This window comes from Crocodylus porosus, unplaced genomic scaffold (genome assembly GCF_001723895.1).
Source record: "Crocodylus porosus isolate Cpor-Errol unplaced genomic scaffold, CroPor_comp1, whole genome shotgun sequence".
Lineage (NCBI taxonomy): Eukaryota > Metazoa > Chordata > Crocodylia > Crocodylidae > Crocodylus > Crocodylus porosus.
The window spans coordinates 6,077,037-6,092,140 of NW_017728916.1; the positions used below are offsets into that span (position 1 = coordinate 6,077,037).

At 46.4% G+C, this 15,104-nt stretch overlaps 1 protein-coding gene and 1 long non-coding RNA gene across 2 annotated transcripts; one reads left to right on the top strand and one right to left on the bottom strand.

The window, feature by feature from the left end:
• The first annotated feature begins 107 nt into the window (after window positions 1–107).
• BRCC3 (BRCA1/BRCA2-containing complex subunit 3) lies at window positions 108–11,977 on the top strand. Its single transcript, XM_019536325.1, has 8 exons — window positions 108–248; window positions 2,330–2,449; window positions 4,058–4,145; window positions 4,699–4,787; window positions 5,443–5,498; window positions 6,009–6,140; window positions 7,127–7,170; window positions 11,154–11,977. The coding sequence occupies exons 1-8, from the start codon at window positions 144–146 to the stop codon at window positions 11,303–11,305; spliced, it is 786 nt and encodes a 261-aa protein (XP_019391870.1). The 5' UTR covers window positions 108–143; the 3' UTR covers window positions 11,306–11,977.
• Window positions 11,740–14,299, bottom strand: LOC109310951. The gene is made up of 2 exons (XR_002101350.1): window positions 14,199–14,299; window positions 11,740–12,149 (listed from the first exon to the last, which is right to left on the bottom strand). It is a non-coding gene; the product is annotated as an uncharacterized LOC109310951 (long non-coding RNA).
• Between the last annotated feature and the right edge of the window lie 805 nt (window positions 14,300–15,104).

Genomic DNA, 15,104 nt, shown 5'->3' on the forward strand with positions numbered 1-15,104 from the left:
GGGCAGGTTGGGAAGCCACGGAACCCAAAACTCCCGCGGGCGCCCGGGCACTTCCGACAAACGGACCGGAAGTGGGCCTTCCCCTGCGGGCTGCGATTGGCAGGTGGGGTTGTCCCCGCCCCGTGCTTCCTGCTGGCGGAGGGATGGCGGTGCAAGCGGTGCATCTGGAGGCGGACGCTTTCCTCGTCTGCCTCAACCACGCGCTCAGCACGGAGAAGGAGGAGGTTATGGGGCTCTGCATCGGCGAGGTACCGCTGGGGCCTCTCCTGTCCCCTGCGGGCGGGTTCCTAGGGCGGATGGGTGGGTGTCGCCCTGGAGCAGGACGCGAGGCCTGGGGTGCCCCACAGGCGGCCGCGGAGCTCCGTCATCCGGCCCCTGTGGCTGCCTCTTTTGTGGCTCTGGAACATGCCCGAGCACAGCCCCTGGGGTATGCTCCGCCGGCGGCGCTCGCTGGGCCCGGTCTTGGGCTGCCTCCACAGCGCTCCTTCGGCTGGTCCCAGGCTGGCCCGGGCAGGAGCTGCTTGTGCCGGCAGGCGGTGGGGGAGCAGGAGGAAGGGAGCTCCGTGGGTTTGATCTTCCCCGTGGGCCAGCTCCACATTGGCCCTGACGAGTTTGATGTCCTTGCTGCAAACCTCAGTTGGGGTCAGAGAGGAAGTCAGTGCACCGATGTCCATACACATGTATCTGGTTACAGGTAGGCATATGCAAGGCGTTTTCAGAAACAAAGGGCAAAAAGCAGTAGAGAGCACTGAAGATGGTGTGGAGAACACCCCTGTTGTTTCGCACTGAATATGTGTATAAACAAGTGACCATGTGAATAGCATGGATGTACACACAGCTGGCTGTTAGCACACAGTAATGGAGAACAGAGTTCTGTCTTTTAGCAGGGGGCTGTTGGGCTGAAGGCCTAGTGAAATTCACGGTATGGCTCAATGAAAGTCTACAATTGGGTGGAGAAGTTAAAAAATGACCACACAGCTGTAGTGGATGAATCTTGAGCAGGGTTTTCCAATGAGGCAGAGGTGTTACATACAGTGCAGGAGTGTCCCAGCTAGTGAAACATTTCTTTAAGGAATATCAAGAAACTTGTGACTCACTGGAATACCTGTATTGCAAAGCAGCATGACTAGAGAAGTGGCATAGTTTAATAAATGATCGCTGCACACAAAATGATTTTATTCTGAAATTGCTGTTAGTTTCTGAAGGACCCTCATAAGCATGTCTTTGCATCATTTATATGTGTGTGTCTTTGTATCTATATAATACATGCGCGCACACACACACACTGCTTATGTGAGAATGGTTTCTTAGCAGTACTGATATACAGGAGCATGGGCAACTAGTGATGCCTTAGTCAGGGCAGGGGGCACATGCTCTCCCTGCTACCAGTCTTGCTCGCTAGGGGGTCCCCCACAGCTGATCTCACTGCCTGGAGGGAGTTCCCCTGCAGCTAGTGGCTTCAGCAATCAGATTGCGCTTGCGGGGGGGGCACCAGCACTCTCACCTGTTCCCCCCTGCACATTGCCTAAGCAGCAAATGCAACCAGTCGGGGTTCACCGGTGCTCTCAGGGGGTATACATGCACCCCCTATGTGTTGCCGTAGTACAGGAGAAAAGGAAGGATTGACTCCTGTATGTGCTGGGGTGCTTGTCAAGCATTAATTTATTGGTGGCAGGGCAATCTTTTTAGTGGGATGTGACTCAGTAGTGTTGGTGATGAATCATGTGTTTCTGTTTGCTGTGCTAACTTGGTGATTGCTTGACAGCATCAGTTTCAATCATGGTAAAAAATCTAGCTAGAAAGAAACTAAAATGGATGTTTCACATCTAAACAGCAGGTGAATCCCCAGATAAAAGGACATGGCATGGCTTGGGACACCTGTGTTTTAAGTTGGAAGATAGGTTTAGCTTTTGAGCTGTTAGGTGGCATAGGAAAGGTGATCCTTATGAAAGTAGGAAAACCTAACTAGTGTGGATCAAAATCAGGGATAGTGTACATGTGTCCAGTGCAAGCAAGCCTTTCTTATGAAGTTCTGTCAGTATGCCTGAGTCCTGCTGTGGAGCTACATTTGGCCATTGTCCTAGCTGTCTTTTAGGCAGCAAATTCTGCCAGTTCATCAGTTAGACTGATGTGGTAATACCCAAGAAATCATTGGTAACAGGTAGGAATTTCAATTTAGCACTCTTGCAATGAAAGCTGAGAATAAGCAGCCCACTGTACAACCTATCCATAAGATTTGCAAAGTATTAACTGGGGATAGCAGTTCTTTGGGTTTTGTTTTTTTTCATTTAGTGAGATGAATGACATTTCCTGTTTCTTTCATCATTAGGTTGACACCAGCAGGATTGTTCATATTCATTCTGTGATCATCCTGCGCCGTTCCGATAAGAGGAAGGACCGAGTAGAAATTTCTCCAGAGCAGCTCTCGGCTGCTTCTACAGAAGCAGAGATATCCTTTTACAGAGGCTGCAGCCATTTACTTGGAAGCAAATGTATCAAGTAGATTTGTAGGCCACAAATTTTTATGATGGAGGACTATCCTGGATTTACTTTGGTCAATAAAAAGTATATTATAACCTTTAATTACAAAGTCCATTTGGGAGGTTCTGGTCACCTTTCCTGCAACCCTTAAAATATTGCAGTTATATAATGGAACCATAGTAGAACCTACTGTTTTTGATCCCTTTAATGTTACACATTCAAGACTGCAGTCTAAAGCAGCGTTTCTGAACCCATGGGTTGCAAGAATATATGAAAGTTTTGGTTGTGAACAAACTTAAAAAACTGGATCAACAAACTTGAAAAATGGATTCTCCTTTAAAGAAGAAAAAAGTGAGAATCCATGGGTTTTCCCTGGCAGGCTGGCAGAGATCCAGGCTGCTTGGGGCTGGGGGTAGCAGGAGGAAGGAGGGTGATCAGGCAGGGAGTGAATGTAGCAGCCAGGCTGTGTGGAGAGCAGTTCCTGCAGCTCCCCACAGGTAAGTCTATGGCGGGGAGATACAGATGACTGCCTGCCACCTCACCTTCTCTCCGGGGTAGAGCCATGGCCTGAGGGGAGCAGTGGTGGTGGCTGGGCCATGGCATCAGGATTGAGATGCAGCCCGGTACACGAACAGTTGGCAGCAGGAGAAGGTGAGGGCATTGTAGTCTGTGCCCCATCTGTTACTCATTGCGCTGCTGCTGGCGTGTTCCAGCAGCAAGGGCAGCAATAAGCCTCACTGCCCTGCTCCTGCTCTGCCATGCCAAGTCCTGCCTGCTGGGCCATGGAGGCAGCCCCTGTGTACTGATCCAGTGAGGCTGCAGCCCTGTGTCTGCTGTGGGTGCACATATCGGGAGGGAAGAAATGTGTCCCCCATGCCCTACCTCGCTCACCCCACACATCCACTCCTGCCCCACACTTGGGGCCTGGGGCTGGGGGAGCAGGTTGGGAATGAGGGGCAAGAGCAGGGGTGGGGGGGTTTAGGTTGAGAGTGAGGGGCACCAGCAGGGCCGGGGGCTGTTTTCTACTTAAACTATGTACTGCGTTGGGACTAGCCATCAATGTTTGTTTACAAATGGGTCCTGGTACAAAAAAGGTTGAGAACCACGGCTCTAAAGTACATAGAGAAAAATGGTTGGAGGAAGTACATTTCCCACTAATTTTCTTGCTGTATTTAGCACTTATTAGTAACTGGAACTAAAGAAAAATGCAAGTTTAGTAGCTTTGTGTCTTCAGAGTTGACACACTTTGAAAATCCCCATAACAGAAAAACCTATTTTCCACACACAATTTTGGAAATAACAGGAATCTGATTCTTTGGGTATCTTGCTAAGAGTTATGTATTTCCACATGCCTGCAGATCTGGCACTTTCTTGTTAGTTTCAGGTTGTCTACAGGTAGTAGAGAGGGAGAAGAAATCAGTTTTTCCAGCACCCCAGCATTTCTGTAAAGGAACTAAAATCAAATTAACCCCATGTGGGATCCCAATTCTTCCCCCTGGTTACTACTACATTTATGCAAGGGACATCTATCACTTCTGCTGTCTCTAGTGTTTTTAATGCACCTTGACTGACACACAGGCTGGCTGAGATGACGGGACGTCCCATGAGGGTCGTGGGCTGGTATCATTCTCATCCGCACATTACTGTTTGGCCATCTCATGTGGGTAAGAATTGTCATATGAAAATATAGTCATGGTGAATAATAGCGCTTTGTCGGTGGTGGTGGTAGAGCAAGTGCTGTTGGAGGTTTGTAATCCAACTTTTCCCCTACTTTTAAATCATCCAAATTGAAAAGTCCCCTAAGTTCCTACAGTAAGTGGATTCTCTCCATAGATCTCGTTAAAGATGGAAAGATCAGAGCTGCAATCAGACATGCAGGGAAGAGCAGAAGAGTCTCACAGTTCACTCTTGATGTATTCTTTATCTCTTCTAGTTGTACATGGATGTGTGTGCTAAAACACCACAAATGCTTTGTCAGAAGAGTAGGCAAGAACCTCTTCTTGCCAAGTGTGTTTTTCGTGGTCACGACCCTGATCGATTTTCATCACCAGGCTCACTCTCACTCACTCATACATATTCCATTGTAGCAAGCTGGCTAGTTTGGGGACTGAATACCATGGATAAGTATCCTTTATATCCTAATGTTTAACCATTATGAAAGTGGCAAGTCTTTTAGTGGCTGGTACTGGCTTATTTTGTTTTCATTCATGTCTGCAGACGTTCGCACTCAAGCCATGTATCAGATGATGGATCAGGGCTTTGTTGGGCTTATCTTCTCTTGCTTCATTGAAGACAAAAACACAAAGGTAGGTAACTTACAAATAGAGAGAAATCCCTCAGATACTAATTTAAAACTTCAGCATCTGTGTGAAGCAGAAGTCGTATGTTCAGAATCTGAAACAAGGACTCTGCTTTATCCAACGTAAGGTCCAGGCCCCTGCTAGAGTAGAAACAATTTGCTGTTTGTGCCAGCAGAACCAATTTTCTTTTCTCCAAAGTAGCTCTGGCATGACTTAATCCCCAAGCTGGTTCTGCATTCTCTAGCTATCTCAGAACCGTGTTGCTGTCTAAGACTAGGCAAGATGCCTAAGGGATGTTCATCAAAACAAAGGCAATTTAATGAATTCAATACAGGCATCCTACCATGTCAGAATATTTTTTTTCTGTTATCACTGACCCTTCATGAGATGAGTCATCAAGTGGGTGAGTTGGATATAGCATGGGATCTTTTAACTCTGATTTCTGAATTCAGTGTTTCATGCAATAGTTCCAGTGGTCCATAATATGGAATTTGTTATCTTTTAAGAATTTTTCTTTCTCCCCTCACCAGCAAGTGGTACCTTTTGAAAGGGTATTATTTAAAAAGTTATTATTTGAAAGCAAACTGCTGCTTCTAGGAATTTTGGATCTCAGGTTTACTTTCATTGCTTATCATCTAATTTCTCTCGCTAATTATTTTAGACAGGCAGGATTCTCTACACCTGTTTCCAATCAATTCAGGCCCAGAAGAGCTCAGAGTAAGTACTATATTTCATCTTTTCATAAAAAAGTCCCTGCAAAAGAGAATCAATCTCGCTCTCTCTTTCTGCCCACCCCCTTTTAGTCTTCATCTTTTCTTGGTTAAGTGAGTAGCATTATTCCTCTTAGATTCAGATTGTGATCCTAATGTTGCATGTTAATCCCAGTAATTATGGAAATATAAAGGTGAGTTATCACCTGCTCTAAAGGCAATAGCTTTAAGGCAGTCTAAACCTTAGAACAGTTTTGTTTACATGCTTGCCAGGTGATAGTAGCAGTCCTGATTTCCTGGCTGCTTTCATTAAAGTTTTTTAATGGGGCTTTGTGGAGAATTAATACCATTACAGACTGCTTAACTTTCCTGTCAGCACAACCTGCCCAGCTTTGATGCCTTGGTGATGCCCTTCATGGAGCAAACCATTACAGCTGTAGGAAAGACTTAACTATCTGAAACAACAGAGTATGAGGGTGGGGCCATGAAGCAAAAATTGCATGTGCTTACCCTCCAGGTATGAGAGAATTGAAATTCCCGTTCATGTGGTCCCCCATGAAACCATTGGGAAAGTGTGCCTGGAATCAGCTGTGGAGCTGCCCAAGATCTTGTGCCAGGAGGAGCAAGATGCATACAGGAGAATTCACAGGTAATGGGGTCAGAGTCATTCCCCTTCCCAAGCAGCAGGTGGTGACTGTTTGTTAATGGTTAATATAATTGACTGTCACAGTCTTGCCACCAAGTGTAACATGGCTACAAAGGGTTATAACTACCTCTAGGATCATGGGAGACCTCAGTCCTCAGATCCTGCTCGTGCATGTTTTCTGGCTGCATTGACCCTTTGCCCCTGCTATTGCCTTTGTAGGGGAACTATTTAAATCATTCTGTAGCTGTCACTTAAAGCCAGTGGGGTTTGAACTCTTGGCTTGATTAAAATATAACATGGGCAGGACTCCCAGGGGTCCAAGAGGCTACAGCTAATAGCTGTTCTGACTGAAATTGAGGAGGGCTTGCTAAGCAGAGAATCAGAGCAGGGCTACAGGAAGGGACTTTGAGAGGTCATCTAGTCCAGTCTCCTGCTCAAAGCAGCAGTGTCTGTAATACAGAGGTACTCAGCCCCTGACACACAGGCCAGATCTGGCCACTGGCACCATGTCATCTGCTCTGTAGGGCTCCCCACAGGTCCATTGGGAGCCCTGTCGGCCTTAGCCCTGTGCCTTAGGTTGAGCATTCAGGGTGGTGCAGGGCCCAAGTCCAGTGTGTGGGGGTGGTGCAGGGCCTCTGGAGCCCAGTTCCCACAGGGCAGAGGTGACATGGAGCCCCGGAGCCTGGTCCTGGTGCACAGTATCCACTCTGGCCTGTGGACTTGGTTTCTCACATCTGTTCTGGCCCACAGGGCCAAAATGTTTATCACCATTGGTCTAATACCGTGCATGGGTTGATAGTGATACTTTTATTAAAGCAGCAGCATGGTCCAAACACAAGTGTGTTGGAACTGTTATCAGGTAAGGCTGAGTTGTATAGAGGTACCTGTGGCTTCAGGCTCAGAGATAGCTGTTTTCCATAATGTAGGTTCACCTGATATTCAGCTCTGTGCTGATTTATCATCAGCCTATGTTCTGTTCTTTTTTTTAGCCTCACCCATCTGGACTCTGTAACCAAGATTCACAATGGCTCAGGTAAGATTCATAGATGCTAGGATTGGAAGGGACCTCAACAGATCATTGAGTCCGACCCCCTGCTTAGGCAGGAAAGGGTGCTGGGATCAGGTGACCCCAACCAGATGCCTATTCAGCCTTCTCTTAAAGACCCCAAAGGTAGTGGAGAACACCACCTCCCTTGGAAGCCTATTCCAAATTTTGGCCACCCTTACCATGAAAAAGTTTTTCCTGACGTCTAGCCTAAATCTGCTCTCTGTCAGTATGTGGTCATTGTTCCTTGTTACCCCAAGAGGCGCCCTGGTGAACAGACCATCTCTGATCCCTTGCTGCATCCCCCTAATGAATTTGTAGGTGGCCGCAAGATCATCTCTCAGCCTTCTCTTGCGGAGGCTCAAGAGGTCCAGGTCCCTTAGTCTCTCCTTGTATGGTTAGGGGCTTACAGGACAAGCCGTATAAGTGGCCCTGCTCTGGAGTCTATCCACATCCTTCTTGAAGTACGGTGCCCAAAACTGGATGCAGTGCTCCAACTGCAATCTGACCAATGCCGCATAGAGGGGAAGTATCACCTCCTTGGATGCATGATAAAGTGCGGTTAGCTCTGCTGATGATTTTGTCACACTGACGACTCATGTTCATGTTGGAGTCCACTATGACTCCAAGATCCCATTCCGCTTCTGTGCTGCTGAGTGGGTCACTTCCCAGCCAGTAGGTGTGCTGGATATTTTTGCACCCTAGGTGCAGCACTCTGCACTTGTTGTACTGCATCCTGTTGTGTACTGCCCACTTTTCTAACCTGTCCAGGTCTTCCTGGAATTGTTCCCTACCCTTCAGAGTGTTCACTTCACTCCACAATTTAGTATCATCCGCAAACTTGGACAGAGTACACTTCACACCCACATGCAAGTCACTGATGAAGATATTGAAGGGTACAGGGTCAAGGACCGAACCCTGCAGCACCCCACTACCCACATCCTTCCAGGTCAATACTGACCTATCTACTGCCACTCTGGGTGCAACCACTAAGCCAGTTTGCCACCCACCGGGCTGTGTAAACATGTGTCACAGCTTCTTAATTTATTTATGAGAATGAAATGAGATACCGTATCGAAGGTCTTGCTAAAATCCAAGAAAACAACATCTGCCTCTACTCCTGCATCTAAGCATTTAGTGACCCTGTCATAAAATGAAACGAGATTGGTCAGGCATGATCTACCTGTTACAAATCCATGCTGGTTTCCCTGCTGCATTATTTTTCCCACTGGACTCCCACAAATATGATCCTTCGTAATCTTTTCAAAGACCTTTCCAAGGATGGAGGTGAGGCTGACTGATGTATAATTACTTGGATCCTCCTTCCTCCCCTTCTTGAAAATAGGGACCACACTGGCTCTTTTCCAGTCCTCCAGGATCTGACCTGAGCACCACAAGTGCTCAAACAGCTGTGCCAACGGTTCTGCTATGACACTGCCAATTCCTTCAGTACTCTCAGATGAAGCTCATCTGGGCCTGCAAGTGACTCTACACCAAGTCAGCGTCAACAGTTGGTGCGCTGGTGTCCCTCTGCCCATCTAAGAACCCATTAGGAAACCTATTTGACCCGTGTTCAGGAACACTGAGGCAAAAAACTCATTTAATTGAATAGCTCAGCGTAGTCCACTCTGTATGCCACTAATTGCTCCTTCTTGTTCAATAGGGGTCCTATGCTGCCCTGTGCCTTCCTTTTTACTCCCTTCATACCTTAAAAAAAAAAAAAAAAAGACTTCTTGTCTTTAATTTCTGTTGCCAGCCTCAGCTCCATATTTGCTTTGGCCTTTCTAACTGCCTCCCTGCAAGTGCAGGCCAAGTAAGTATACTCCTCCTTGGTAGCTTCCCTCTGCTTCCACCACCTGTATGCCTTGCTTTTTGCCCTTAGGCTCCCCTGGATTTCCCAGTTTAACCAAGAAAGTTTTTTGGCTCCTTTCCCCCTTTTCCCTTGTACTGGGATAGTCTCCCTCTGCACCTGAAGGACCACTTCCTTTAGGAACAACCACCCTTCCTGGACTGCCATCACGCCAATACTCTTATCCTGCAGTGCATTATTATCCTGCAGGAGCAACTAAACTGAGCACACTAAAGTTAGCCTTCCTAAAGTCAAGCACTTTCACCCTACCAGTTATCTTTCCCACCCTACGCCATATGATGAATTCATTTGATTGATGGTTGCTGTCTCCAAGGTGACCATGAATCTACAGCTCCCCTACCAAGTCATCCCCTGTAGGTAACACCAAGTCCAGTAAAGCATTCCCCCTAGTGGGACCGTATACCTTCTGCATTAGGTGAAGGTCCTGCATGCAGGTTAAGAACCTACATGAACAGTTGGATTGGTCCGACTGCTCCTCTCAGCAGATGTCAGGGTAGCTTAGGTCCCCCGTGATAACCACGCCCCTAGGCTGTACGGCCTCTGAGAGCTACCTCAAGAATTCCAAGTCTAGCTTTTCCTCTTGGTGGTGGTGGGATCTGCTACAGACCACCACAAGTCTCTTTCCCTCTGACCTCCATGTATCTTAACCCACAATACCTCAACTTTCTCCTTCTCTGATCCCATTTTGATTAGGGTAGATGTATAATGCTCCTTTACATTGTCCTGCAGAGAATAAAAGTAGCCATCAGTCTCTTCTTCAATTGCCCTGATCCCCTGCAGCCTGCTCACCTCTGCCTAGAGTTCCCTTGCCTGTCCCTCCGGGGCCTCAATCTGGGCACATGTGGGACAGGCAAGGGAATCCCCAGGCCCCAGAGGTCTCACCAAGCAACCCCTGCAGACAGGGGGCCAGGGCACTGCCAACCCATCCAAGGGGCCTGTCTGGGTGGAGGCCTCACAGAAGTTCCAGGCTGGAGGCAGCAGCAGGGCAGGGACCCCAGCTGCACCCCATGTCACCATCCCCAGAATTCCTCTTCAGGGAATAAAGATGCTGAATGTATAGGTCCATGACTTAAAATACTAGGGTATTAAGGCCCTGAGTAATGATTTTAGTTCCATCAATGGAAGTCAGTAGGGCACAGTGTGTAACAGTCACCAGGGATCATACTGTAACTGCTTTGAGATGCTTGGGATTGAGCTAACATATGAACAGGTTACTTCACCCAAGTTTAGCTGCTCTGGTTTGACCTTGCTGTATAGTTCTTATTCAGTTGTTCGTCTTGCTTAGCACTGTTTATCTCCCTTAAATCTTTATCAGGTTTTCTAGTGGAGTTTACAGAGGCAGAGTAGAGAAATGCATTATTATAGTAACATTTCTGGAAGAAAGTGTTCTTATGTGACCTACCCGTAAGTGGAACAAGCCAGTAGCCTTTTTCAGATTCCTTATGGACCTTCATCCTGTTAATTAAAAGCATTAGAATTTGACCTAGCATTAGTATAGCAGAGGTTCTTGTAGCACTGCTTTGTCTTAGATCTGGCACTTGAACACATCAGTCACACTAGCATAAAACCTCCATTGCATTCACAGAAGCAAGTACAAGTAGATGTTTAACGGTAGTCTCTGGTTTGCCTCAAGAATGATCAGTGATACAAGGTTTGGTGTAAAATATCTCTACTTTATATGCCTAGTTGTTGCTGTTTAACCCATTCCTTATGGGGTCCTGTGGGCTCTCAGTATGAAATGCTGGTGTGAAATCTCTAGGTTCTACACAGTATCCTTGAGCTTTGGAATTCTGCAGCCCAGTGACAGGACCCAAAAGCAGATATTGAATTTTTCTTGGAACAAACCCCTTTATTCTGGGATCCTGTAAACATACAACCCTACTGTCCCATTTGTACCCAAGTTAACACTGGGAAGTACCTGAATTAACACTTGTTTCCTGGGACAATCATGGCCAATTTGAATGAATTGCCATTTGAGTAGTGTGTGTAAATGACTGTCCCCCACACCTGTTTGAGTCAGTCAAGGGGGACAGTAAACTCAGTCCTTTTTAGCCAGAGACTTGGTCTTGTGCTGAGAGAGAATGTGTCTTGTCTTTTCCAGTGTTCACCAAAAATCTCTGCAGTCAAATGTCTGCCATAAGTGGCCCCCTCCTGCAGTGGCTGGAGGACAGACTGGAGCAGAACAAACAGCGGGTTCAGGAGCTGCAGAGAGAGAAAGAGGAGCTAATGGAAGAGCTAGCTGCATTGAATTGAAGGGGGGAACCCTGGACCTCTTGAAGAGGTTATAAAACTGGACACAAGATACTTGCAGTTGAAGGATAAGCCCATCTTGCCTTACTATGAAGATACTAGCTGTACTTCTTGTCTTGCATCATGCAACAGCTCAGAAAAGACTTCAGCAAGATGATTAAGGGCTCGCACCTGTCCCAGACAGACAGAAAGCATCATTATCAGCTTGCCTTGTGTTCTGTGGAGCAGCCCAATCCCAAGCTGACTGAGGAATGGGGCAGTACACTCGAGACCACAGAGAGAAGGATGTCTAGTGAATTTGTTCTCTCTTTCCCTCATCCTTATTAAACACAGAAATCTCTTCCCTTTACTTCTGTTGCTGGGCCTTTTAACTGAAGGTGTGGACCTGTGTACCAGGGCAGTCCTACCCTGCTCATCACTTCTGTGTTGTGGCAAATAATTTGACTGTAACCAGCAACTTGGTTTAGGGTAGGGAGGATACTGGGCCATGGACACTTTCAAGTCCGCCTTCCTTGGATGGCCTCAGTTGTAAGCAATTTCATCTGGCAATTCATAAAGCCATTAAATTGCCCATGGAGTCAGGTGTAGGGGAAGAAGGGTGGGGTGGAACCATAGTGACCTGGGACAAGGTTTGTGCCTCATGTACTTCAAACCAAATAAAGAAATGCACAGTGAGAGCGGGCTGAGGAGAATTGAGTTGGATGTTGCACCAAAACAGTGTGAGTGTCTGTAGCATTCAACATTCTGGTTCTCTCCATTGCTTATATCCCTGACACTCTGAATCTTCCCAAAATGGATATCTCCTCCTGGACTGGACTTCACAAGTAAGACTGTTTTTAGGAAGGGACTTTATAAAAAGAGAGAGAAAAGAAACAACAAACATAAAGGCTCATTCACATTAAACTGAAAAATTTCCACAATATTCAAGTTAAACTCCTTAAGAGCTCCCTTAGCTGTGGTTAATCCAACATTTAGGTCATTCCCACTGACACTAACCACTGACTCAATGCCACCATTTTGGGCTTTTGCTATCCTAACATGATTGTGGTAATTAACAACATATTTAGTTGTTTTTGGCTCCTGCTGCTTTGTTGTTGTTGTTGAAGTTGCTTTGATCCAGATCATTAGCTTCCCCAGGCAAAATATTAAAACAAAAAACTGGAAACTGCTTATAACATGAAGGAGAAAGGCAGCAGGGGTGGGCAAAATATGGCCCAGGGGTCTGGTGTGGCCTGCCAGGCCATTCTATCTAGCCCATAGGGCCCTTGAAAAATTTACTAAATTTATATTTGCTCCCAGCTGCCTGTCAAAGCTGACAAGAGTCAGGGACATTAGGACCCAGAGGGAGCCCTCAGCAGGCTTGCAGGCTTGAGCAACTCAGCCCTGCCCCACCCACCCCCAGCTAGTTCTCTGCTTTCCTGCCCTTGCCCTGCTCCAGCTTCTCATGGCTCCTGGCTGCATCGCTGGACTGCAGAGCATGGGACCATGCTGGTACAGGGGGGAAGGGGTGTGTGTGTGCATGCACAGGCTCGGGGAGTGTGTGTACGCATTTGCAGGGGTGGGGGTAGAGAAAGCGTGTGTGTGTGTTCATAGGGTGAGTCACACACCCCACCGTACACGTGACCCCTTGCACTGCCATACACAAACCCCAGTCACCCCCCTCCAACAGACCCCAAACCCACCCACACTCCACATATATACCCCCCACATGCTCCCTTTCCCCACATAACCCCCCCCACAACTTACAAGAGTAAGACTTCATTTTAAGCTATTGTGCAATCACCTGTATGTACACTACACAAGCACATGTAAAACAAAAGTATTGTTTGAAATCAAATTAATGAAGGTTGTAGATGTTTGCTTTTTAGAATATATTGGTATTTTTCTGGTTCCAAGATGGGAAAACTCCTTGCTAAAAGGAGTAAGTCTGGGGATAAAGGGAGGGACTTCTGGCTGCAAAGGTCGGGCTAGGAGGCAGACCCTACCAAGGGGCAGGGCTACCCACACGGCCCTCAACAGCTTGCCAAAACTTGGTAAACGGCCCTTTTCCCAAAGTAATTGCCCTGGCTCAGCCTGAGCTGCAGGGAACTCTGGGCCTTGCAAGTCATTGCTGGTTCAGCCCGCGCTAGTTACAGCTGCTGTCATTTTAAGAATTAGAAGGTTTGAGATGCAGCTAGGGAAGAAACATACTTTGTCCTGTGAGTGTTTTTTGAGCTTTTGCAAGATTTTTCTATCCCAAAATGAAGATCTGAATAAAGACTTCAGATCTAGTCAGTCAAAACACCCAAATTTTCAAACCGTTTTGACTGCTTCTTCCTTTCTTTTCACTCAATTAATTGAAACTTTGCACAAAAGTAGTTTCCTTCCAGATGATTCAACTTCCTGTAGCAAAACATCTAAGCATCCCAGTGCAATGGGTTTTCTGAAACCTTTTTTTTGAAAATAAATTCATTGCAACTGATCTTTTTGTCAAGAACAGTTTGGTTTTCTCGAATACACATTCTGGCAAAAAATCCCTGCTCAGCTCTACTTAGAGGTGTTTTTAAAGTTAAATGGTTGTCATTGGTGAAGCTAATGTCTTGAACAGAGCTCTAGTGACAGGCTACTGACATAGTGGGAAAGATTCTAATGTTTTTTTAAATTGATTCTTTGAAGTTGACTCTAAATGAGAATTATGATTTAGGCTGGATTTAAGGTACAAGTACCACATTAATATAAAAAACATAGTTCATGTCTGGGGGAGAGGGAAACTTAACTGAAGCTAACTCTATGCCAGGGCTGCAGGCCCCACCACCATAGGCCACTGCCCCTTCTATCTGCTATTCAGGATCCTCCCTTCCCACCCAGCTGCATCAAGGACAGGGCACTTCACCCTCAGCAGTGTGTCCAGGCTTACCTGCTGCACCATGTCAAGCGTGTGTCTCATGGGGGCTGCAGATTCTCCTGGCACCGTGGGCTGTGCCATAGAAAATTACCCATTGCGAGGGGAAGGAGGGAGAGAGAGCCAGGAGACCATAGCAGTGGCCAAGTAGGAGTGTAGGGTCCACAAATTAACCCTAGCAGGCTGCTCATTGGACAGCCTTGCTCTGGCTTTCACCAGTTTCAGACATGGTTTAGTGCAATCATTTTTGGAGTATTTCCCCGGTAGGATGGGGTATATGTATGGGGGTAGGACCCATTCCGAATTAAACACACAATTGCTTCTTTAAAAAAGTTTGGATTCGGTGACTCTTTGGCCTCAATTTCTTTTGCAGTTAATATGTGAATTTTCTTTTTTATGTTCAAGAATATCCCTGACTAGGGATAATACCCACATTGCTTTTTTGCTTTTTAACTTTATAATGTGTTCATTACTACTGTAGTACAAAGACAAAGAGGAGTTTTTGGAGTTTCATGTAGCCCACAGCACAGTGGTGGAGAATCCTGAGAAAATTTTAAAAAGCAGACAACATTTTGCAGCTTGATAAACACAAGATCAATTATGCATGAAGTCAGTTTTGCAGAGAAATCTGTGCACCAGTTGAGTGTGAAGTACAGGATGCTTTATTAATGCAAGTCTCATCTGCCAGCTAAAATTCTACTTGTACTCCACTTGCCTGCACAAACATTGCTGATTAGAAATCATTTGGAATTGACAGAAGCTGCTTTGAAAACAACTGCTTGCATGAGGAGATGCAGCTCTGAAATGCTAAGCTTCATATTGGAGGGAAATGAAGTCACTGCTGAAAGTGCTGTGTCCTTATATTGACCCCTGAAACAGGTTTGGAGTCTGTCTCCCAGAGCCAAGAGCTCTGAAGACTGG

Coding starts and splice junctions, on each gene's coding strand:
- BRCC3 (XM_019536325.1), top strand. CDS start 144: ATGGCGGTGCAAGCGGTGCATCTGGAGGCGGACGCTTTCCTCGTCTGC. Junction 2,450..4,057: donor CTGCTTCTACAGAAGCAGAG/ATATCCTTTTAC, acceptor TGACTGACACAC/AGGCTGGCTGAGATGACGGG. Junction 6,141..7,126: donor GCATACAGGAGAATTCACAG/GTAATGGGGTCA, acceptor TCTTTTTTTTAG/CCTCACCCATCTGGACTCTG.